At 53.6% G+C, this 25383-nt stretch overlaps 1 protein-coding gene across 6 annotated transcripts in view; it reads right to left on the bottom strand.

Moving 5' to 3' along the window:
* Positions 1–25383, bottom strand: part of BCOR (BCL6 corepressor) — a 44833-nt gene that overhangs the window by 10558 nt on the left and 8892 nt on the right. For 3 of the 6 annotated variants that reach the window (XM_036270463.1, XM_036270462.1, XM_036270461.1), the window contains exons 2-9: positions 14670–14795; positions 13262–13340; positions 9459–12302; positions 8749–8802; positions 8090–8276; positions 1896–2156; positions 1220–1564; positions 221–546 (exon numbers count right to left, since the gene is read on the bottom strand). In XM_036270463.1, the coding sequence (XP_036126356.1) occupies positions 221–546; positions 1220–1564; positions 1896–2156; positions 8090–8276; positions 8749–8802; positions 9459–12302; positions 13262–13340; positions 14670–14755 (4182 nt within the window). In that variant the 5' untranslated portion in view covers positions 14756–14795. The remainder of the gene's footprint in view (positions 1–220; positions 547–1219; positions 1565–1895; positions 2157–8089; positions 8277–8748; positions 8803–9458; positions 12303–13261; positions 13341–14669; positions 14796–25383) is intronic. The other 3 variants (XM_036270465.1, XM_036270464.1, XM_036270466.1) reach the window with 3 other exon arrangements.

The raw sequence follows: 25383 nt of genomic DNA, 5'->3' as shown, positions 1-25383 counted from the left end.
AAACCCAAGCGGAGGCGGGCACTTTTCCCGCTTTTGTTTGGGGGCAGGGGTTTCATTCTCACTAGGGTGAAACTTCACTGCGTCCCAAGAGACGTGCCCCCTCCGATGGGGGAGTGACACTGGGGAAAGGAGGCCAGGAAAAACGGGGAAGCTTTGTCCCCAGAAGCAGAGCAGCAAGCAGGTGGGATGTGCCCAGGGGAGGGGGAGGGGCCGGAGGTACCTTGCCATCAGCATTCTCCACGTAGTAGTCCCCAGTCAGCGACAAGCTCCGCCTGGGCTCCTGGGGGATCAAATGCTTGGTTTTGCACAGTCTCTTCCCGGATGGTTTCTCGCCGCTGTCGGTGTATTTCTGCAGCAGGGAGGCAGCCTGGCAATCCTCTTCTTCGTCTGTGCACAGCACATCTGTCTTCTGGCTTTCTTTAATTTTCTGATGTTTGGCAGGCGGCCTCGAGGCTGGCGTGCAGCTTGGCTGAGTCTGCTTTTTGCCGTTTGCATTGGTGGATGAAAGGCTCTTCATGGGCGGAGAGCCTGAGAACACAGGCAAACCTAAATCCGGAGGGGGTGGCGGGAGGGAGAGAGGGGGAGAAGAAGCAGGCGTTACATAGTTGTAGCCGGTGTGGAGAGAAAAGCCCATTGTTAGCACTGATCACTAGAGTGGCTTCGGTTTTTAAAGATATACCAATTATGTTTTCAAAGCGTTAATATTTTAATTATCCCACATTCAAACGGCAAATAGGTTAACCCACAAAATGCCAAGTGGCAAGTTTCTTCAAAGGCCCCGGGACAAGAGGGCAGAAGCCAGCCCTTGGGGCTCTCTCGCTCCCACCCCACTGGGCCTGGGAACGTAGGACCTTCCCAAGGACCTTCCCAACGAAAGGCCAGTCTGGGTGCTCGGGACCTAGCAAGCAGACAACAGCCCGAGGCTGCAGTGAGGGCACCGGCAGGCCCTGGGCTCCCCCGGACCTCCCATTCCTGCTCCTCACTGGCTAGGTAAGGAGCAGCCCGGAGGTCCAGCTGCCTCCTCTCAGCTGTGCTCATTATACACCCCAGAGAGAAGTACGGAGGCTGGAAGGACATTATGAAAGAACTCTCCGCCTGCCACCACCTAGTCATTCAACTTCTATGTCGTTCAGGTCCCCTCAAGGGCCCTTTCCCACAGAGGGTGGGTCACCCACCCTCCAGGAGCGGGGCGCGGAGTCACAAGGTGGCCTCTGTGTACCTTGTTCATTGTCACTGGATTTGAGGGACTCTTCTGACCAGCTTCTGTTGCCTTTGGTCTCTGCCCTTTTCCTGCCAGGTTTCTCTTCGGAGATGTTATTGCCCTGGGCAGTGGCCTCAGGCTGAGTGGCCTGGGTCACTTCCTTCCTGCCCTGCCGGCCAGGTTTGCTCTCTGCTGCCGACACCTGCTGCTCCCACCGTTCTCTAAGGTGCAGCAAGTGGCGTTGTTTTTTAGGATGGAGCCCTGTTAATTCAATGCACACCTTCAGGTTGGTCAGCTCATTATAATGTGGGTCTTCTAAGTGGTTAGAGGAATTGTTTGTCATTTCCCTCTCAGGCCAGTCATCTAATGGAGAAATAACTACAAATTAATCAAAAAGCCCCCTGGGAGGGGGGAACAAACTGTCTTACCCATCACTAAGGGGGGAGGGGGAGGGGGAGGGGGTGGTCACTGTCTCTGCTGGAGCTTGTCACAAATTCCTGGGCCACAAGATCTTTCCTGTCTCTGGCTTTGGGGGGAGGAAGGTATGAGTAGGTTCCCCAGGGCACTAGAGCAGGACTGGAAACATCCACTGCACCACCCAGTGACTTCCCCAGGGTGCCCTGTGGCGAGGGTGGGCACACACACCTCTCCACCCTTGGCCACTAAGCAGGCAGCCGAAGTTGACCAAGCTCACCTTTGGAGACCCGTCTCCGCTTGGCTTTCAGGAGAGGGTCCTCTGGCAGCTCTTCTACAGTGGTCTCAGTGTGGGTACTGTCACCTGAGACTTTGCGCTTTCTGTCCAGCTGGAGGGCGGGGCTGCTGGGCATTTCCACAGCTGCCTGCTCGGGGGGTGGCTCGCTTACAGGCGGCCTGTCCACAAAGTACTTCTCCATAGGCAGGTCTTTGTTCTCCAGGGGTTCAAAGGGGTCGTGTTTGTTTCCAACACTATATTCACCTGGGGGAGGGGGGGGACAGTAACACAGAAATGAAGGTCCAAAGGTCACCACGAGAAGGCAGGATTTGGGGAGCAGGCAGACTCTGTGGAGACTGGGGGCCTCATACACCGGAAGCATAAACCTGTCGGAAACAGAAGGTCCCACAGGAAGGGCAGCTGCAGACAATCGGCTGGTGAAAGCAGACAGTGCGTGTGTATCACTCACAACCGAGGAGATGAGGCACTGACACGTCTTCTTCACACAGCACATGATGAGAGCACTCCTACCTGCTATATCCCGGTTGGTCACGTTCGATGGTGCTCAGCCCCCCCACCCCCCGCCGAGGATGGGTGACCCCAAAGCAAGATCCAGCCAAGCCATGGGTGACCCTCTCTGGCAACACTGGCTGAGGTCATGTTCACTTGGGCAACAGGGGGGATGATGAAGGAAGAGGGTCAGGACAGTGTTGGGAGGCAGGGGAGCTGGGAGACCAAGGGCACTGGGAAGAGGAGTCTGGCAGGTGCACAGGGTCGGGGGCAATGTCAAGGAACTCAACCTGATCACCCTACATCCCTGTTTTCTTTCTCACACCCTTGGGGGGGAAAGAATATCACCGCAACCAAGGAAATGCTCCCACTTCCTGTCCAGACACCTCAGTGACACCATGCACACCCACAGGGATGTAGTCACCCCACCTGGCACTCCTTCATGCCTTCCTTCACATGCAGGCATCAAAGGACATTCCAAAGACAGGACACCACCCCTTTCGCCATCAGGTGTCTTTTCCGCGCTAGCCCAGCACTTGCTGAACTGCTCATTCCAACAGCGCCTGTGGCGTTTCTGCTCCGTCTGCTCAACCGGGCGCCGACTTGGGGCCGTTCCCTTAAATCACTGCAGCCCAACCTCTCTCCTTCCGTTTTGCTCTAGCCTAAGAAACAGCTCGCTGGCTGCTTTGCTGCTCTTGTTTTTTTGTTTTTTGTTTTCCTAATACACAAATAATTCCCAAACCATGACAGTGATGTTCAGGTGTCCCCCCCAAATGACCCTGCACATCACCCGGGGAAGGGATGCAGCACTTGGGTAACACTGAGCTAAGAAGCATAAGCACATTCGTCCCCCGCTGATCCCTTTCCCCAGCCCACGTGAGGTCTCACCTCCATTCTGACCAGCCCTGCTGGTTCCCTGGGTCAGCCTTCTCTCGGGGGCATCCCCAGGATTGAGTGGCAATCAGTCGTGGGGACAAGTGTCACCCTGGCCTTGGCTAGCCTGTGCTCTTCATGGTGGAAGGAGCCCCTGCAGTTCCTCTCCAAGGGCACCGAAGGTGGGACGGAGGGAGCCACATGCACTCGCGCCAAGGACTGGGGGAGGTGCCCCGACCACGTGGGGCTCCCGGCAGGGCAGCCAGCGTCCCAACACAGAGCTGGCAGCAGCAGGGGGGACCCGCAGCTTGCCCGAATCCCGGCCCGTGCGGAGAGCGGCTGCGACTCTTGCTCTGGCTGCTGTGACCCTCTTAACCGCTCTGGCAGTAACAGCGCCACTTTACAACTCGGCCCCCTTCAGCTGTAAAGTGGGAATATTACTGCGAGCCGCCTCCCGGGTGGGCTTCATAAACAGGCCCAGCCAGCAGAGGGGAAGGCGGGAGAAATCGCTTTAACAAAAGGACACCGAGGCTCTCAAAGCAGCTGGAATCGCAGCCCCCGTGTGTGCGAGCTCTCGGGGTGTGCGCCCTCCTAGTTACACTATTTGACCTCTCTGGTCCATTCGGCCAGAGGGAGGGCCTGGCACCGGTGAGGCTGGAAGGGCTACCTTGAAACTAATTGTAAAGGGTACTCTCCCACTCTGAGGTAGGAAAGACCATTCAAACCCGGTGGTTTGAAAGCAGAGGTGACTAGGTAATGACACATGCCTTCCAGGGTCACAATCAGGCAGCAGCTTGGCCAGAGTGGGGTGCTGCCCAGAATGGGGCTGCTCTGCCCTGTCACCTGTGCCTACACCAGAGATGGCCCCTGATCGGATGGGGCACCGCTCCCACGATTTCTGTCTTCGCTCCCGGTCTCCTAGTCACCCGGTCTCCCAGTCACCCAGTCTCCCAGTCACCCGTCTGTCTAACAGCCCCCGCCCCGCCTAAAGGGGCGCCTTTCTCAGGGAGCCGGTTTTCCCCTCAAGTTTTCATCCTCATGGCAAACTTCCTTCCTGACAGTGCAATCAGCTGGTGTCTCCCGGACCTGACCTTTGCCACAGGGCCGGCCTTGCCCACCATAGAAAACCACTTACAGGGCTTAGTAGGATGACTGACTTTGCAGGTGTTGGCACAGGCTGTGACCGGGCACCGTGTCTCCCTGCTCTTCGCCGAACAAGAACACCCCTACGAGACAGGCCTCTCCAGCCTCCTTCAGGCTGCCCGTCTGGTAAAACCATCTGGGAGGGTGCCCCTCACCTCCGGGGACGGGGCTAGACACACGCCTGCCGTGCCTGCTTAGCCAGGGACGGCACTTCTAGGCAGTCACCTCCTGCCCTGGCCCCAGGGACCCTGCAGGGTGATGTCTGTGGTTCCTCATCTCGAGCCCTTATTAGGAAACCACCATTACTAAAGTCAGGGTTCACTGAAATCACCCCCCCACACACACACACACTTTAGTTGCTTTCTTCCCACTTCATACAAGGATCTTTTCTAAAACTAGGTGCAGCCGCCCTTTTCCAACGTCCCAGCTTCTCAGAGCAAAGATTTCAATTCCTCTCAGTGACTCTGAGACCTTACTCAGGCCATAATAATCCGAAAGGACACCCTGACTGCCCAAGATACACATGGCCACCAGCAACGGGGCAGCTCTCCAGGTCACATTCCTGCACACCGGACTTGAGTCTATCCCAACCACAAGCCACAGGATTGCCCTCGAGGGCAACAGAGATGTAGAGAGAGATACACTGGGTTCTAACCACTCCGTTCCTCCATCGCTACTACTTTTGGCCCTTCTAAAAGCGGGAGGCCATGTGCTCTCGGTCACTTGGTGTAGGCAGATGTGACTGTGGCTGTGTTGTTTGTGGTTTAACACTTCATCCCTGCAGCCTGGTCATATGACTCAGCACATACATCCCACAATTTATCATTGTTATGCCATAGCATTATTTCATAAAAGCATTGCCATGGCAACATTTACTAGTCACCATGGCAACAAAGCACCCTCACCACTGGTGAGCCATGCCCACCCAGTGAGCCCTACACAAGGTGGAAGGGTTACCCATGATCGAAAGTCCCTCCACTACAGGTAACTACAGTACCTCCAGCAGAGGCTGACCTTGTTCAAACTCATGCCCCTCTACAGCAGAGACACGGGCGAGCTCTGTTTCAAACTCAAAGTAGTTTACAAAACACGCAGGTGCTCAGCCAGAAGACAAGTTTCCCGAGCTAAGAAGTTTCGTGAAGCCCTTTGCCTCGGGCTTCCTCCAGCTCCTGCCCAGGCATGGCCAGTGAGCAGGTCCTGGGTCGGCCCCAGCCAAAGAACTGGCCAACTCGAGGGTCACCCTGCATTCGAGAACAAATGGACCCATCCGTGCTTCCTGTCCCTCCTCATCCTCAAAATGCCACTGATGGTTCCTTTTAATAAACTCCCAAGTTTGCGGAGTCACCTGAGTCATTTGTTGAACTTCTAAACTAAAAACTGCACACAGCCAGCCACCCCGACTGTCACGAAGAATAAGTGACGATCCTGGCCATTGTGTTTTCAAGTTAATTCAGCTTTGTAAGTGAGCCCCTCCCAACAAGATGCACCCACCATCTTAGAAGCTCCTGGCGCCTCTGGGAGTGGAGGGCTGCCTCAGAAGGGGCAAGGCATCTGGAAGGCACCTCGTACCCTCCCTGTGACCCCTGCGTAACCCCAGCTCCCACATGCCCAGAGCTCAGCTCTCAGCCACACTGACACTCATTAAGGGAACCTTGTGGAGCGGGGTCCAAACTCTCGTGGGCTCAAAACACCAGGGCCAAAAGGATAGGCCAGCCCACTCATCTGCAGCTGAATGAATCCAGCCCCTGCTGTCCCCTAGATGGGGGGTGGCAGCAAGGACTCCAGCTCCTCTCGATTATTCCTCTTAAGCAACCACAAGCCACAAGTCCCCCAGAAAACTGGGGATGGTGACTCGCTCCCCGCCCTTCATTGCCCCAATCTTTAAACCCGAGCCGCTCACCTTCCCCAGCCCTTCCCCTGTCCTCGGTGGCCATTTATGGCTCACTGGGCGTGTCCTGGGTGCCCCAGGAACAGACCCTATTGGTCTGAGCCTGGAGTAGCTTAGGGAATACTTTTCCCAACCATCTAGGGCTCGGGCCCTGCTCCCCACTGGCCACACCAAGTTCTTATTTCTAGGTTCACCAGAGAAGATGAGGGAGGACACACACCTCTCTGGGAGAAAGGCTGGGGTGAGGATGCAGAGACGTGAAGGGCGTGGGCCACCTGGGTCTGGCCATGTTACTGGAAAACCAGAGAAAGGGCGAGACTGGAGGCGGGCTAACTTCCGGCTCCCTGTCTCCAGTCTCCCTCGCAGGAAGTTTTCCTTCTTCAGAGAAGCACCTGCCACGTAAACTGGCCTGCTCGCTTCTACCCGGTTTCCCCAGGAAACTTCCCCAAGAGCTGGCACTCCGAGGCACCTCGGAGGGGAAGGGCTACATGCCTGCTGTGGGCACCAGCGAGGAAAGCTTTCTTCGCTGCTGTACTCCGGAGCAGCTCAGACCCTCCATCTCCCCAGAGCCATCCCAGGAGGTCAAGGAGTAAGGATACCGTCACTTCAGGTTCACTGAGAATCCCTGCCACCTGGGTGAGGCCGCCACTGACCAGCAACAGAAACTCCCTTCTCCTGGACTAACGTAGAACAAACTGGCCCTGATGTGGCCCACTCAGAACTCTGCCCACAGGCGCCTGTCTGAGCCCAAGGATGAACCGGGCCAGGGGACGGGGCTGTGTTCTAGGCAGTGAGAGGTGCGCGCTCCTGGACCGCAGATTCTCCCAAACGCCATCGGGCGCCGATGAACTAAGTGTGCCCAGGGATGGCAGACCGATGACATCCAATGGCACAGAGCTCGCGACTGCACCCACCATCCCGGATTATCCTGCCTCGGAAGGGTTTTGCGCCCACTCTCTCAGTGTTCACCCAGTTGTCCCAGTTCACCATCGCCAACAAGGCACTGAAGAAAGGAGGAGAAAGACCTCTCCCCTTGCTGCCAGCACATTAGGTGGAGGAGTCTCGTGGGCAAATCCCAAAGTCCGCCACGGCAGGGGACCAGTCGTTGGGACTAAAGAGTGACGAGGAAAGCACGAGGTTTCTCTCCGCGTTGTGCCTCCAAAACATAATACACCCTCTGTCTGCTGAGAAGAACCCCTTCATTTATACCAGCGCCCTCGGATGGTGCTGTCGACTCCCGATGATGACAATCAACCCCGCCACAGAAGTTAACTATGTTCATCCTCAGGGTGCCTTCATCAGCCCTCGTCCCGTCTCAACAAAACCTCTGCCTATGGAGGGACAACACAAGCACTCCCCGCTCCAGACCAGACTGCCGCTGTGGGGGATGGGAACCACCTCTGGCTGGGAGTGTCACTCCACCGCTACAAAAAGGCAAAACCGAACAACCGTGTCTGTACCTGCTACAAAACAGAACACAGATGTGCCACACTGTACACTTCAAGTCTCCCGCTGCCATTCGGCTGCTTGTTTGGGTTACACGGTTACAAATTACAGGAACAGTGTTTCTCCGGAGAAGGAGATGTATCCCAGGGAAGAATCTTTCTTAGGCGCCTCATTCCTGGATGTCAAAAGGACATGCTCCCTTCCCTCCGTGGATGGCAACGGTGGCCTGGGCCTCGGAGAAGGCGCCAACTGGCCAGCAGGCCACAGTCGGCCCTGGTAACTGCCACCCCGTTTGCAACGACGTGGAACCGCACACAAGCCGCTTGGGTTTACTTACATCTCTCATTGTCATTCTGGTCGGCAATGGCCTCCTCCAGGGTGACTGACTTTGGCTTTTTGTCCTGATTTCCTTTCAAGCTTTCCCACTCTGCAGGGCTGAATTTGCACACCTCGGAGTCTTTGGTTGTTGGGTGGCCACCTTCTCTCTCTTTCATCTCCAACTCTGAGAAGCGCATCATTGCACGCTAGAAAGAGAACGAAGATGGAAAAAAAAACAACACCTTACCATAAGAGCTATTTCATTTGTCTTACCTTAAAGGAAAGTATTTTCAAAGAAAAGTTTGCCCAGAACCAACCACAATTTATGATACGACTGAGATATTTTAAAATTTAACAAATAAAAATTTAAGAGTATCTATATGTAAGTGTCACACATTCTTTATTCATAAAGCCATATGTATAGATATATATGCGGTGTGTATGTATATCCATACATACACGATTGCATAGAGACAGACATTCTCTCTGGAAGGTAAATAAAACAGAACAAAAACACAACGCAAAGAAAACGAAACAAAAACACAACAGAAAAGAAAACAAAGTGCACAATGAATAAAGACGACCATGGCCCACAAACTTCCCTTTGTATATTTGGAAATGAAATTTAACTCAAAAGGTTTATGTAAGATTCTAGTAATAAAAATTTGAAGAACTGACCTCACAGTAAGCAGCGGGTAGACATAAAATACTGTCCTCTTGTAATCCTTCCATCTATGTAATTAAAATGGGCACTCAATGGATCATTTAGATAACTTCATCCATTTTTATAAGCATAAACTAAATTTTTTTTCTTAACATTGCAAAACAATTTGGCTTTATTTATCTTTTAATTAAAAGTAAAATATCTTAAGGAAATTCCTATACAACATCTATCATTCACTAGCAAGTTAAATACATACTCTATCCCTTTAAGCGAGCTTTTCTTTTTTTGGTGAAAGAAATTGCACGAATCCCACAGACATGCGGCTGCTACACACCTCCACCAAGTATCATGTAAGGCATTCTAAGCAGCACTTCTAGGTATATTTGTTAACGTACAGTAACGGCAGAGAAATTAAAGCAATTGATAGGTAAACGTCATGCAGTCTTTAGATAGCCTTCACAATTATTACAACTTCCTTTATCAGCATTTGGGTGGAGTTCTCTTAAAATCTACAGAATAACTTAAAATAACCAGACACATGAACCTCCTAGGTGCTACCACTCATGTCCCCTTACTGGCCACATTTCATACATTTAAATTACCATAAGCTTCGTTAACCAAATCTGCCCAGTGTCCTGCCCTACCATACTCCCCCAGTCCTCTTTACACATTAAAAAAAAACTGACAACTGGTAAAATTACTGAAATTTGGGTGTGGGGCTCACCTGCAATGCCCGCTGCTCCCGGCTGAGCTGACTGGAATCTGCGTACAGTTCAGTAGTGACACACTTGAATCTGTCACCCACGTAACCGGCGGAGTTGGCGATTCTCTTTGCCAGCTTAGATGGCTTCGGTTTCAGCACTTTGCCATCATTTGATTCTGCCTCATCAGCTCCATCTTTGGTATAGGTGGGGGTGACGTCCACACTTGGTGGGGCACCGCCCACACAAAATGGTTTGGGATCCTCTTGAGTTTTACCAAAAGTTACAGCAGGGCCATCGCTCCCTAGTGTTGACTCCAGGAATGGAGTGGAGCCCGGCATCCCCAGGTTCTCCTTGTTGGTCCCTGCTGGGACGCTCTCCTTGCTTAAGCTGAAGACCGACTGGCCCGGAGCCTGTTTGAAAGCATAGGCTTCGTGGAAGTCACTGATACGCCCCAACTCCTCTCTCAGGGCAATGAAATCACGGGGTGGCTGTAGGGCCTGGTCAGCCGGGGGCTTGGTGGGCTCAGCGGTCTGGCCAATACTCTCGGCTGCAAAGCCGGGTTTGGACACATTTGCGTCAGTTTTAGCATCTGCCTCTTCCCGAAGAAGGTCGACATAGACCAGCTTGTCGCTTTTGACGACGGTTTTCCCTTGATTCCAGCCGGGGCTGGGCTTCAGGCTCTTGTCGGCGGGAACGTCTGGATGTAACTTGGTGCTGCTAGCTTCCAACATATCGGAGAAGCGGTTCCGGAGGGTTGGATCCTCGTAGCGGCCTCTCTCGTGGGACCGGGACCTCCTTTCCGGCTTCTCCTCTTTCGTGATCTCTATGGGCGTGTGAGGTATCAACATGGGATGCACCATGCCCAACCCCAGCGCGTCTTGGTAGGTCACAAACTCTGGCCGGCCAGTGGGCAGCCCGTAGGGCAGTCCAGGCTTGGGGGCCAGGTGCCCGGGAAAGAGACTGCCGTTGGGCAACAAAACTGGGTGAGGGTAGACAGGTCCCTTGCCGTGTAAGGAGAGGGGACTGATAGCAATGCCCTCAGGTGCCGGGTAAGGGAGGTAACTCCTGGGGTAGGGAACTGGTGGGGACCTGAACGCCTCATTTGGAGAGAGAAATATTGAGCTTGGCGGGAGGCCATTCTCATTCGCTTTGAAGCTCGGTTCTGGGTTGCTGGCTTTGGCACCCTTGCTGCTGGTGCCACCGCTGTGCTTGGCAGGCGTGGTCGGAGGCTGGCCCACGTGCTGAATGACGGATGGCGTGGTGTCCACGGAGCTCCTGCTCGTCTTGCTGCCATCTGCATTGGCATTTGGGGCTGGGGACGCGGAGGCCGGGCGGCCAGCACTGGACACCGCCCCCGAAACGTTAGTGACCACAGCGTCTGTGCCACCCATGCGAGGACATGAAGAACTCCGCTGCTGTGGTATCGCCCAGTCCAAAGCCTTGTTTTTCAGTGGCATGCCCTTGCCATTGTTCTCTTCGCTGGGACTCGGCCCGGGCACCACCCAGGACGAGGGAGCCGTGCTAATGATTTCCGATCTATAGATAGCACAGCCGTTTCCTGGAGGAGATAAGGTTTCTTTTGGGATCTCAGTGCCGGACAGCACCAAGCCACCTCCAGCTCTGCTGTGGACCAGCACGGTGGGGGCCATCTTTTTCATGTGCTCCGCTTTGGAAGCTTCCACGTCCACCACTTTCGAAGACAAGTCCAGTGGCTTATCGGTGACGTCTTTGGTAATCGTCTGCTTCTCCAAGAGAGGAGGGGACCCGCCGTCTTTCCGGTCCTGACCTGCTGTTTTCCGAGTGTGCCCGGGCGCTGGCTGGGCACCTTCAGCCCCTTCGGGAGCCTTAGGGTACTTGCTGTTGGAGAGCCTGGCCACGGGGAACTCACCGCTGACTGTCATGTATGGCTTCGACAGTGTGACGGAGGGTGAGGTGGAGATCCTGGCATAATGCTTGTGGAATTCAGAGTAGGTGTCCGCAGTGGGCTGGGAGGGAAGGTGGACTCGGGGTGAAGGCCGAGGCGAGGGCGGCAGCAGGAGAGCCGCATCCCCTGGCAGGCCACTGGTGACGGGCTTGGCAGAGGGCACTCTAGGCTGTTTACTGTTCTGGATGTGGGGATAGGCGTGGGAATCCACAGGGTTCCCGGGACTGACGCCCATCTTCCAGGGCAGGCTCTTGTCTGCGCAGTGGACCAGAGGTGGGATGGCTGGGGAGGCTGAAGGCGTGGAGAGCCTCATGGGTGATGCCAGGGACGACGGGATGTGGGGACTGACGTAGTGAGGTGGCGGCAGGTAGAGAAAGCGCTCCCCATTGGTGCAGACCGGAGAATACAGCGGCTGGGCCAGGCTGTAGGACTGCTGAGGTAGCAAGGCCTTGTACATGTTCAGAGAATACTTATTTGGCGAGTCAAGGAAAGGGTAGATGGCTGGCGTGGCACCCTCCATGTAAGGATTGACCCAGGGCAGCCGCAGGTAACTAGCACCATTGATGTTGAGAGGGCTCTGTTTGTCGCTGGCAGGCCTGTCCAAGCCTAGGGTTTCTGCTGTGGGCACAGCGCTTTTTTGTATTCCAGGTGGAGTTTTGTATATAGCACTGAAGCCATTTGGAGGTTTTCCAGAGACAGCGGAGGCCTCCACTGTCTCAGGTGTATTCGGTTTGAACTGCACCTCTGGGTTTCTTTCAGAAGAAAACCCAAGACCACCTAGAGTGCTTGCGGCAGCCTCCCGACCTTTCTCTGAGCCCAGTCCACATAAGCTAGAATACACGATGTTGCCTGGGACACGCAGCCCTTCCCGAATCAGGCCAGTGCGGTCCATGGTCAGCGCTGTCAGGCCATCGATCCGGTGGGCTGTGGTTGCATCCACCTTTGCAGAAGAACACGGGTGTTACTTAGGACATTCCTTCAAAACAGCCCCAGCCCGTCCCAAAGAGAAACTGCAAACTAGCTCGATAATAACACCAGATGCCTCAACATTTGAGCAGAAAGGGTTAGAAAGGAAAGGATTCACAGGGTCTCTGGCCCTCTACCCCCCGCCCCCCATCAAAAACCCTTTGCTGCCACTTCATCTAGGATCCTGAAATCCCAGAAAATGTTGGTCCCTTTAGACTTGAGGCCCATACGTTAATCCAGTCATCTATTAACTCTGGAAAATACACCTTCTCCACGAAAAACAAACCACTTTGCTGCAACTGAGTCACACTAACTCTACTACTCTCAGTACCTTCACAGGGTCCAGAACCCACACTAACCAACCCTCCCTGGGCCTGTTGGGTTGGGGGTGGGGGCCGTGTTCACAGGGTTTTTCCTGGATGTTATTTAACATAACAAGAAACAATTTCAGTGGGACAGGAAGAACCAAGGACTTTAGATGTCTCGTTTCTAAATCAATAGAGAGGCCAGGGGTCAAACTGTGGCTGCATCCTTTGACTTCCTCTCCCCGGCGTCTGAAGAAGGTTGTGTGTTTCATATTTTACTGGAAAGGTAAACCCAAAGGGTCTACTTGGAGTCTGGGAATTGATCCAACTGGGAGCATCGATGTGGCATGTAGCTTAGCGTAGAAAAGGCAGCCCATATCCCACCAGTCACCGGGGGACGTGGACGTAAATGGCAAGCATGTTGAAAGGCGTGCTTGGCCAAGGACCTGAGGTGGGAAGAGCTTAGATGAGGGCCTCGTCCTGGAGCAGACGGAGGCTTTCTACTCAGCCCCGCCCTGAATCGCCCAGCTCCGCCCCCAGGCCTTTAATAGTATGCAAATTAATGCGTGATTGATGACAGATCACTGAGACTCAGATAGCACATCAACAGAAGCCATTCATCTCTTACCACGTTGTGGTTCAAGGGGTTTTCTTCCCTTAGTTCCAGTCTGGCCTTTGAAGCATCACCATCATTTACAGGAATTTTCCTATTTAAAAGGACACACCAACTTCATGAGAGCATTCCTCACTTCATCCATCTTTCCTAGATCACCCCCAGAAAAGACCAGTTTCTAATAACTCCATTTTTTTCAACTGCCCTTAAAAAAAAAAAAAACCCTCCCCAATTGCCCATATTGAAAGTTGTCCCCAAAAGGTGATTTAACTGGACTGGGACAAACAAAGGAAGGCCAACAGGGACACGAGATCACAAATATGTCCCTGAGGTGAGTAAGCCAGAAATTAAGCACAACCATTCCTCCAGCACAATCTTTTCTCCAGAGATGCCAAGTAGGCCAATCTGGGCTCCGCTGTCCTAGAAGACCCTTAAAAGCTCTACCCGAGGGCACACGTTAAGTAATACAATGGTCAAAGGCCAAAGCAGGGGACAAAAGGCTGGAGTATACCAGCTGGCCGTGTCAACCACTTGTGTTACCCACAAGGGCAGGCTTTCGAAACTTTTCCCCAAAGTTAGGTACCATGTCCTCCCAAACTGGTTTCCATGGTGATAATGAAGCCATATTTGACTGCCTTTCTCAAAATGATGAGGGATAAACACTAATATCATACAAATGTCAGCTGCTCCAGGCTCCAGAGGAAGCCACACATCTGTGCCAGGCTGCTGCGGCTGCCCTGGGACTTGTTATCAGAGAGCATCGATAAAGAAAGCGCCTGGTGCCAACTTCCAAATCCCCAGGATAAAATCGCTGACAAGCGGCAGAGGAAAGTTTCATCATTACCCTGAAAACCAGCTTCAATCATTTACTGCTTAGACGCCTCTACCCCACACCCCAAAATTACTGATTAGGAAGCATAACAGAGCCGTCAGGTGACTGGAACCAGGACCAATGGTCTCGCGGAATGGGTGGCGCAGGCCGCCTAGAAACCCTGGGCTTAAATGAAGTAAAGGGTGGCTCTCTCCCCAGTTATTACTAAGCAAACTATTTGTTTTAAAAGCACATCGAATGCTGATCCACCTGGGCCCGCACTCCTGACATTTAGAGTTAAAGCAGCATATAGACTGGGATTAATTCTCCTTCATAAATATGAAATAATAAATTAAGGACGAAAGTGCACTGAAAGGCCGCTTTAGGGGCTAATCTTTTAAAGGGCGGCAATGCTTCGCTGAGCTGGGTTGCCTGTTAAAACTGTAAATCAAGGGCTGCCAGCAAGGCAGATCTTTCTCCCCCACCCCTTTTGGGCCCACTCTGGCTGTGAGAAAGTGAGCCCCCCCCCCCCCGGCTCTGCTCAGGGGCAGGGGGGGAAGAGAGACCCTCGGCGCTTCCCCGGGGCCTCCTCCACCACACAGGCCCCCTCACCTGTCTTCGTTGATCCCACACATGCGGACCCTTTCGCTGTTCATCCAGCTGTGAACGTTCCCATACAGGGGGGTTGCTGAAAGCATGTCGTCTTCTTGGATGGCAGCTTTTCTTCAAGCGTCTAGTCTGTTTTAAAAAACAAAACAAAACAAAACAAAACAAAATCCCAGGAGGTTGAATAAAGAGCCAAACAGGAAACGAGAGAAGCCCTCTTTCTAGGCAATTCGTACAGAACGCGGGCTCGGCAGGCGGACCGCGCTCCCCGGTCTGCAGATGGCCGGTCTGCAGGTGGCCAGGAGAGGAAGCACACACCTGACCCGAGGGTCTGAGGGAGGGAGAGGGTTAAAGCAGCGCTACCTCCACACCATCCAAGGTATAGCTCCCACCCCTGCCAGCTGGCAGGCCTCCTTTCCCCCTTTCCCAGCCTTCGGAACACACATTTGCAAGGAACTGAGCCCGGGGAGCCCGGGGAGCCCCCCACTGACTCTTCCCGGGGCTGGATGGATCGGGGCAGGTGGGAAGCACGACAGTCAGGTGTGGCGCACACCATTCGTTTCCAGCGCTGTGGTGTGTGCAGCTTACAGCTCAAGGGTTAAGAAGAGTCAGTGGGCTGGTGATCCACTCCACCCCAACCCTACATTAGATTAAAACACCAAGCCCGGGTGGTTTGGCCTGGGAGCTGCAGAGGGAGTCAGCTGAGTAATTCAGAGACGCGTGCTCGCTGGGGACAGAAAGCTTTAGGGAGCGCGGAAATCTTAGCGGCCCGGGCTGCTGGGCTGCAAGGCGCTGGCACACTGGGAGCCGCCAAAAGCCACCCATTTCCCACCTACTGGGTGGGAGGGGGAGGCTACGAGACAGAGGAGGGGAGAGCACCTCCCCCACCCCCACTTCCTTACCTTCTTGGCCCACCACCCCCACCCACGTCACATTCTAGTTTGCTGCATGAGTGAAGGGTCAGGACAAGCTGCATTTTATTAACAGGATTATCACGGCGCGTGATTTATCCTCGTGCAGGATTTTAATTGCTCTTTGGAGGTTGAGCCGTTTCTTTTGACTGCGCTTCAGCCCATATCCTGCTGTTAAATGCTGGGTTAATAAGTAGGGGAGCCTTTAATGCCTGGGACCGATGGCCCTGGGCAATTCCCTGATCACAATCACATCACCAGCCCCCTTGTCCGGACTGGCCACAGCATCTTTACCCACGACCCAAACCCGAGTGTGAAATCACTGCCGTGCAGATTATCAGGGGAACTTTTCTTTCTCCTTCTCCCTCACACACACCCACCCACACAGTTTCCGAAAGCCCAAATGTTCCCTAAGTCGACACATTTCCTTTGTTAGCAGGAAAAAATATGCAAATGATCGTTTTTTTTACACTTTAGCATGGAGCCCGGCGGGTCGCCTGGGATGGAGGCACCAGGTCGGGGGATCTTTTCCAGAAGGTGTCGAAGAGGGTGGGGGCGGGGAGCACCTGGGAGACCTGAATCCAAAAGCCAGGCTGTCCTTGGGCATTTCTTTGTCCTAACTAGGCCTTTTGTCCACCAGCATCCCCCATCGGCCCCTAGACATAGAACACCGTCTGTTAATCAAGAGCCACAGGCGCAGACACACAGCACAGTCAGAGCTCAACAATGAGGCTCGAGAAGGAAAGAGACCGACATCTGCAGAATGCGGTAGGCCTGGCAGGATTCTGACGGAGATATTTCTCTCGAAAGCATCTTTCTTCAGACAGACGGGGGTGTTTCCAAAGCTTGAGCCACAGCACCTCCCCCAAAAGATGGACTCAGGTGTTGAGGAAGGTTCAGGAGGCTCACTCATGGGCTTTTCATCCATCTTCCAAATATATACACTTGTGCCGGGCCGACCACAAGGCACATTCAAGGGAGTGTCCCCCTCCCTGACTCCTTTGGCTCCTTTTAACAAAAGACATTCTAAGTGGCCAAACGTAGAAGGTGAAGTGTCCTTGGTCACTGGCTAGAGCACTGGGGTCCTTACCATGCCCCCCCACCCCACTGTGTGTCATGATGAAATTCAGAAATTACATAAGGAGCAAGAGGGTCACTGAATCCAACCGCTAAGGATGAGCGAGGAAGAAAGTGTGTGCCTGTGTGTGCAATCTCCTGGTGTCCCAGTCTTCAGAACTGGCCTTCCCTTTAGCAAGCCACTTCCTACACACCTCCGTTAGTAGTCACTTGGTGACAAGGACCTCCCAACACCTGAATGAAGAAAAAGAGGAAGGCACGGTGCTGCCTCAACCACCCCACGGAGTTCCCTGCCTGTGAAAGGGCTTCTCGTTACAAAGGACAGCCTGGACTTAGTGGAAAGGTGAATGTAGTTTAGAGACATCTGGAAGCACTGGATGCTTTCAAAGCGGCTCCCCCTTTCCAGGGCTTGTCCTGTGAGGTTTTCAATATTAATGCTGCACAGATAAATGACACCGGGCGTCAGAATGAAGTGTTTTCACATGCACAGGGTCAGATGGAGTGTTGAGGCCCAGAGCACGCACAACTCAGTGTCGTGTGTGTGTGTGTGTGTGTGTGTGTGTGTGTGTGTGTAGGGGTGGGGGTAGCAGAGGGATGGGCATGAAGAAGCAAAGAGGTGGGTACATTGTTAGATCCTACTGATTACACACACACACACACACACACACACACACACTTATAATCTTTAGCTGCCCCATGAACTTTTTGTGAACTGTTTAAAAGTGGAGGTCTGTTGAACAAACAGCGGCGCCACTGCCAGCCATAATTTCATTGCAACAAGCTAAAGACTTAACTCTTCAGGTTCCTGGCCACAGATGGAGCTGAGTGGAAAGGGCCAATGAGCAATGGCCCTGCCTGGCACAAGGCCCTTCTCCAAAGTGACAAACAAGAGCAGCCCCACTCCCCGGCAGGAGCATCTCTGCAAAGGCCACACCGTGTACATACACTCCACCAGTACCGAAGAATGGGCCCGCCCCTCCCCCATCTCTCTGGGATGTATCACCAAGGGGACAGTGTGGGTAAGAAACCAAAAGAGACCGAGAGGCAGAGATCCAGCAACTTACCCACTCCACTTCTAGAAGCGGCTGTTGAAAGAGTTGGGGACCTTTTTTTTTTTTCACCTCTAAAGGAAAGTGCTTCAAAACTGGCTTCGCTGACCCTTGACCGTGGGACACGGTGGAGAGGACAATGTGATTGGGATGACAAACAGGGCAGGCACTTTGCTGCTATATGTAAGAGGTTCATTTGCCCTTATTTCTCGAACACCCCCCTTCGTCTTCCACAGGCAGGCTATGCTTCTAGAGGTGCCAAAATGTGTGAAGTCACTCATGAAAAGCACTTTACAAGCACCAACCTGTTTGCAGTGTGAGCTGCCGAGCTACACCCAGGCTCTGGGGTTTAACCCTTTTTTCCAGCAGTGGAGAGAAGGGGGCAAGGATGCAGGACAGGGATGAAGAGGGAAGAGGGCCAGAAGAACAGGTCAGACGGGGAGACTGAGGAGTGTCTGGTTTCTGAAGAACAGATGGGAATTACGGTGACTGCCTGCTAGGGACCGCCTCGGCTCACAAAATGCAGACACACACCGAGGGGTCTCCAACTCATAGTTTCGCAGTAATTGAAAGCACAGGAGAGCTTGGGTCTCCCTCAACAGACTTGGGCAGTCATCTGCTCTGGAAGTCGAGCTATGATTAGTATCTGAGAGCTTTGGCCTGGACACTTGGGAGGAGGACCTGATTGGCGGAGAGAGATCAGAGGGACCAAGAAGTACCCTCGAGTGTAAAAAGACATAGGGGGCACATGGCCCCAATCCGGCACCCACCACCACCGTGTCACTTATTCCTGCCATGAGGACACCATTACGGACTGAGGAAGGGGGGAGAACATTTATTTTTTCTTTAAAAGCGCGTTGCCCTAACAGAAAACAAAGAACAGGTTGAAAAAGGAGGAGGCTGGAATGAGTGAAGGGAGGGGAGGTAGCACCAGGCCACTGTTGGCACCTGTCCTTTCTCTCCTCCCGGCACCAGGCCACCTTCCACGGCCTCCACCCTTGAGGAGCCAATCAGTTCAAGTCTGCATGTCACGCTTGTCGAGTGGCACAGACAGAAATGGGAAAAGCACTGCCACCAGACCTTCCCAACTGCCACACTTCACACAGGCACTCATGGTGCCCCTTCCCAGGGTGTCCCTCACCAGGCGCTCCTTGCCCCAAACAGGCCGTCCGTCTAGTTAGTAACCAAGAAGGCCAGAATGGGTTTGTGGGGGCTTCTGGCTCAGAAGGCTGAGCAGGGATCCCAGCCAGTGTGAGTGGGACCTCTTTGGGGGAGGGGTCTCCGTCGCGGCGTGGCTGCTTCTCTGGAGAACATGGTCACCACACCCTCCCAAGCACACTGTGTCTCTGAGCAGGTGGCTGAACCTCTTCAACCTTGGTCCCCTCATCTGTAAATATTTGGCACCATGTTTTCCAGAGGATTAACCTGCACTATGGACTTGAGCTTTGCCTGGCAATAGCTGGTACAGGCCACGTTTAACCCTATTAAACAGCATCTAACTCCACTGAACAGACTGTGTAACAACCCCAGAATCTCTGGGCATAGTTACCTCGTGGCACGGGGAAGCCTGAGGCAGGGACACAGAGGGGGCCAGGCCAAAGAGGGGTGACCTTCAGCAGAGTTGTGAGGATTTCATCGAAGCTGAAGCTAACCACGAGGGAGCCCTTCCTGGGGCGGTTCCAAGTGCAGACTGAGTCACACACAGAGGCACTTCTCCACTGGTGTCAAAGAAAGGGGGGGTGGGGTGAAGAAGTTCCTATTTTAGGAGGGGGGGCCCTGTGGGGGATGAGAGATGAGAAGAAAAAGCTTTCCCGGATGTGCAGTGTTGGAGCAGGTTCTCCTGGGCTGCTTCCCTGGGTGTGCAGAGCAGCAGGGAGTTGGGCACCTCAAGGCTGCCCCAAGGTCCAGCCTCAGGCTCCCAGGGCAGGCTGAGGGAGGTGGGCCCCTCTGCCCTCCCTGAGTGTGGGGTGGGGTGGGGGCGAGGAGTGATCCAGCCTGCCCAGGCGCTGACTCCAGGCACACTCCAAGCCGAGGCGATTGCCTCCGGGGGGCCTTCCCACCCACGCCCCAAGTTTTGCATTAGTAACAGACTACGCTGCGGAGCAACGGGTAGGGGGAGGAGAGGAGGACGGGGAACTCGTGCAGTCCTGACCTTTCGAACACGCAGAACCTTCCCTGCCTCCTCCCAGGGCCAGTGGGCCAGAGGAGCCACTTGGGTCGGCCCAGAGTGAACTTGGCCTCCGCAGCCCAGCCGCAGCCGTGGCTGGGAGAGCAGGAGGGGCCCCCCTCCCCCCGACGTAGCCCCGAGCGCGATCAGTCGGCAACAAAGGGATTTTCACACACACCGAGCTAACCCGCCGCCCCTCCTCCGCGCTCCGCCGAGGTCCCGCACACCCACCACCCCGCGCGCCCAACTCCCGCGCCGCGACCCCGCCTGGTCCTTCAAAAACCCCGAACCCCCTGACCTGGGTTAACCTAACCCCTCAGCCCCGCACACTCCTCTGAGCTCCTCCTCTCCGAGCCCCCACCGCACCTCCTCTCCCCGACACTGAATCTGACAAAAAGCAGGGTGTGCTGCCGGCCGAGCCCACCCGGGGACCGGGCACTGCGGTGCCCTCCCGGCCACCACCCTGGGCTCCCTTCTGACCAGACTGGAGCGTTGCCTCCGTGGATCCTTCCCCCCAAGACGTGAGCCAAGTGTAGCCAACTGTAAAGAGGGAGGGGGTGGGTGGGCACCCCGGGCAGGATGGCCCGGAGGGTTGCTGCCCAACTGGGGCTGGCAGCCAAGCTTCCCGCACCCCCGCCCCTCATGGCCCAGGGCAGCTCAAGGGACCAACGGTGGACACTTCCCCTTCCCCCTGCTGCCTGTCCAGGCCACTGTCAGGTTTTTTGTTCCTTTAACTTTCTTTCATGGTTGTGCCGCACACAACCACGCATGTATGCAAGAGAGGGTCCCATTTGGAAGCTGGTGTCCCTTCCCAACAGGCGGAGGCTCAGGACAGGAAACCTAGGGTGAATACAATTAATCACCCTTACTCCCCAACCCCAAACCCCACCCCCACCCCCTTCTGTCTAGTCTCTACAGAGCTGGGTTCCCACTTGGCATTTATACAACCTAGGGGCAAATCCAGAATAAACGATTCACACAGCTCCACAGGGGGTGTCAATGCACCGTGGTCTCCACCAGGGCTTTGTGGAAATAATGCCCCCCACCCCAAGGAACAAGCTATAGCATAAGGCTATTAACAGCGGCTATCAGTACACACAGGAAGCACAAAGGAAGTTTTTACAAATAAAAGATGCATAAAACACAGGGTCCTGTAGTCTGCACCCGCGTTCCTTGATGATTGTGTGCAGCCTGGGGGTCCTGGGAAGGCTGGGAATGAGGGTCAGAGGAGGCGAGGGGCGCCCACTTTCTTTACAAGGAACAATGGGAACCCCACGTCTGCTACTCAATCTTGGAACTCGGAACATCCCAAACAAAGCTGTGGAACAAGTGTAGCATAGATGGGGGCCCGTGAATTTTTGTAGCTGTTCAGAGCTTAATTACTCCTCCTTGATCCGTGGGACTAGACACGACACCGCCAAGGTTAAAATGCCCCGAACAGCGCCGAGCAGATGTGAGCGAGCTGGCAGACGCGCAAATGAGGCCTGCCTCGGAGCACGATAACAAGTGACTAATACATTGCATATCGTTGAAAGAAAATTATTTTTCTCTAATTTGCATTTGCTTGGGGAAAAAAAAAAAAAAAAAGCCAACCAGAGTCCCTCCTCACAAGCACGCAGTCTAATCCTGGAAATACAGCCCGGCTGCTTTAAGAGAGCTGGAAGGAGGGAAAGACTGCCAGTGTTTTGGCGTTGCAAGCTTGTTTATCTTTCCGCCTTTCCTCCAAGGCGAAACTCGTTTTGCAAGCAACATTCCTACAGAAAATGGCACACGTCATAAAAAGAGACCAATTTATAGAACTGGCACCGAAGTTCATGTATCACTCCAGAAGCATCTCCCAGCTCCCCACTAGGGAACCCAACTAAATGTGAGAAGTCCACATTAAAACTCAGAGAGGGGAGACCTGGCAGGGTGGGGGTGGGGTGAATTCGATTTGCAGACATCCTGTAGGCTGTACACCCGGGGACCAAGCAAAGTCACACGGAAAAGGGCACAGTGTAGAGCTAAGGCAGCTCTAACCGATCCTCCTCCAAACCCTAGGGGCCAGGGCTGAGGAGGCTTCAACCATGGAATGGGCAGGGGGGCGACTTCCACACTCAGCTTGCCCCAGGACAGCCCAGAGGCAGACTCACCTTCCTGGCCATCCATGAATTCCCAGGACTGGCCTGAGTTGATGATTGCTGACACCAACTACTCTTCCTCCCACCCTGGCGCCTCTCTGCAGTGCCTGGCAGGGGACCAGGAACTTGGAAGGTCTGTGGCTGTGGGCCTCTAGTAGATTAAGTCAGAGTGGGTGGCGCTGTGTGGGCAGACCTCGGGACTGCACACCTCTGCGTCCTGCAGCTGAAGGCAAATGCGATCTTCAAAAGGGGCAGGCTTAGGAGGGAAGGCTAAGGGATGTGGGTAATCAGAACCCAAGCTGCACCCCCTTTCCACCCAAATACATTTCCCCTCTTTGGGTCTCATAACTACACACTTGGGTTTCCGATCTGGGACGCGGTGCCTAGTGCAGAACACACACACACGGCGCTGGCCCGTCTCTCTAATTTGTCTGAATAACGGGGCCATTTCAGAAGGGGGAACAGCGACCTGCAGAGCCTCGCAGTTTCCAGAAAGCCTTCAGTTAATACATTCTTTCCAACAAGCTCGCTTAGGGCTGAAAGTTAGTTCCCCAAATCCTAAAAATCCTATCGTAAGTGGCTGAGGACCCAGGTCTACAGATCCTGGCCAAACCCCTCCAGACAGGGACACTCGTGACCCTGAGGACTTTATCCCGCCACCTCTTTCTAACAAGTTCCCTAAACCACAGCACACAAACCGTTCTGCACCTCCACCATCCCAATCCTGGGAGTCAGAGAGGTGTGTGTTAGGGGCGGGTGCTGCTGCTGAGCTTTCTCTCATCCGAGGACACTGTGGCCAGAAAGTGGCGGCTACCTCTGCGGGCCTGCATAGTGTGCGCTTTGTGTAAGTGGCGAGGAGGCACAGCGCCGCTCGTGCACCAACAGCTGTCACATTATTTGCACTCGCTGTAAACAGCCTTCACATTCCCCCCTTACCACATAGTTAAAGCCAGACTAACAATCCACAGTTCGAGATCAAACCAACAACAGCAGCATTGTGTCTGCCTCCACGGCCTTCGCACCAAGCCCAGCAGCTGGCAGGTTTCTCCGGAACAAGGGACCCCCCCTCCCCCCAACCCTCCAGGCTCCAGCCAAGGCTAGCCAAGGCAGCATGCGTTTGTCGCTGCCAGACTGTCAAAGCAAAAGAGCACAGCCATTTCGCCAAGGTTTCAGTGTGGTTTATCAGGCTGCTCCTAGAGTTTTCTCCTCCTGGTGACTTGGTGAACCATCCCTGCCCCCAGTTCCTCATCTGGGAATGAAGGTTGTTCAGGTTCCCAGGGTTGGTTTCCATGCTCAGCAAAGCGTGGGCCAGCCTGCCTGGGCCACGCTGGGGGTCTGGGCTGGGAGGCCTGCAGTTCGACCGCCTGTCACGGGCCAGGTAGCTTTGCGCTTCTGCAGCCCCTTGTGTTTTAGAAATTGTCCAACTCCCTGAATACTTACTGGTCGCCCCACTGATCAAAATGTCTCCTTTATGATTTTTGGTTAAGTCGAACATTTCCATAATCGTCATTATTAGCGCAAATTACACGCCTAATCGGTCCTTAAATAGATTTTAATTAAATAATCATACAAGGCTCATTTTATGACTTAAGAAAGGCATTACTTTTCGTTATAAACTTTCCACCAGGATATAGAATAACGATAGCAGACAAATACTTATCCCTTGAAAATCACCAATAATCGATGGGCAAAGTATGATGAAACGAACTCAGTTTCGCCTTCTGGAATAGAAGCGGAGACCAGACACAGCACATATGCACAACCGTCCTCCTGCGAAGGAAGGGGGGGGGTCCTCCTCCAGAGCGTTACTTTGTATTCTCTTTGGAACCAGCAGAAACCAACCCCAAATGATACTTCTTTTCCTTCCTGATCTAAAGAGCTTTCTCCAGCTAGAAGTCTCTCCTAGAGACCACTCCTCCCCACCCCCAGCAGTTTTCCACCCCTACGTCTGCTGAGAGTGCAAAGCAGGCAGGCTGTGCTTGTTAAATGCTGTGTAAAATGCTGTTAATAAAATAATAAATACAAAGGGTGGAGGCTGCTTGTTCCACGGGTGTTTTGACTGGCAATGCCTTGGCACTTGTCATGTGTTTATGGGAGGGCAGATGAGGATTTACATAGTTTGAACATTTCTATACTTCATTTATTCTTTCCTAAATGACCTAGGCCTAGAGCTATTTCAAGTCTGCATGTGTACAGAACTGTTAAATGCCTACGAGTTTCTCCAATTAAAGCAAGTTTTACACCCAAAGCTGGAACATGCATACTCTCTGATTAGCCCCACACAGACCCTCAACAACAACCCCCTGCCGCCCTGCTCTCCCCACCTTCACCCCCCTCTGGGGGTACCTAGGGCAAAGGTTAAGGTGTCTTCGGATGACAGGGAAAGCCCTGGCTACCCACTGTGGAAATCGTCGCTGTGAGGTGCATTCTGGCCATACTCTACCTCTAGAATAGTGAGCTAAGATGGGGGCAAAACTGCTGGCCTGGTAAAACCCACTGTTCACGAAACAATGTCAGCAAAGGCTGGAAGGCATTCTTTAGAGAGGGACCAGGGATTCATGCCTACTGAAGCTCTTTCAGCACAAAGGCTTTTAGGGGAAGAAGGGAAAAAGAGGGAGGAGGAGGGGGAGGAGGAGAGAAAGGGAGGGCTCCTGTTTCAGAGCAGGCATCCCCTGAGAGTCAAGAACCAAGTGTAGCTTCAATCAAATGCTGACTTCCCCTCTGGGAGTCGAGTAGGAAACCTGATCACAGTAGCATACTACCGGCCTGGATCCATACAGGTCTGGTTTTCTTCTCATGCTAGTAATTTTTTTAAATACATATCGATATAAAAGAAGCAATCCCTGGCAGACTTTATTGAAAACCACACTGAGCCCTCATAACATCCGGACTTAATCCCTATCAAACAAACCACAGCACCTCTGGCTTCTGCAGCAGGCCACCCCCTCTCACCTCTTCCAACCAGGTCTCTCCCCTCCAGCCACTGCAGTTCCCTCCCCCAAAAGAAGGAAGGGAAGACCTCGCCAAAGAGCACCCAGATACCTACCAGTTCTGGTTTCAATTCCTAACCATATAATGATCCCACTTGGGGGGGGGGGGAGGGCACAATCCAAGTCCTTTCATATGGAACCCTTTAAAATGCAGAATGCAAAGAACTGTAACAAAGGGAGAGAGGAACCCACGGAGGTGTACCAGGGAGAAATATCCTTGGGGAAACCCTGGGAGGGGAACTTAACCTGCTGTTGGTCCCCAGACTGGCCTCAGGAGGTCTCAGGGGGAGCAGGGACTGGAGGAACAACCGAGAGGAACATGACCAGTCATTCAAAGCAGTCACTAATCCTCGGGGCCTACTATGTGCCAAGTATTCTTTGATCCTAAGGTGGATAATTATTCCCA

The sequence above is a fragment of the Molossus molossus genome, unplaced genomic scaffold (genome assembly GCF_014108415.1).
Source record: "Molossus molossus isolate mMolMol1 unplaced genomic scaffold, mMolMol1.p scaffold_m16_p_2, whole genome shotgun sequence".
Classification (NCBI taxonomy): Eukaryota; Metazoa; Chordata; class Mammalia; order Chiroptera; family Molossidae; genus Molossus; species Molossus molossus.
This window is presented reverse-complemented; position numbering and strand designations above follow the sequence as displayed.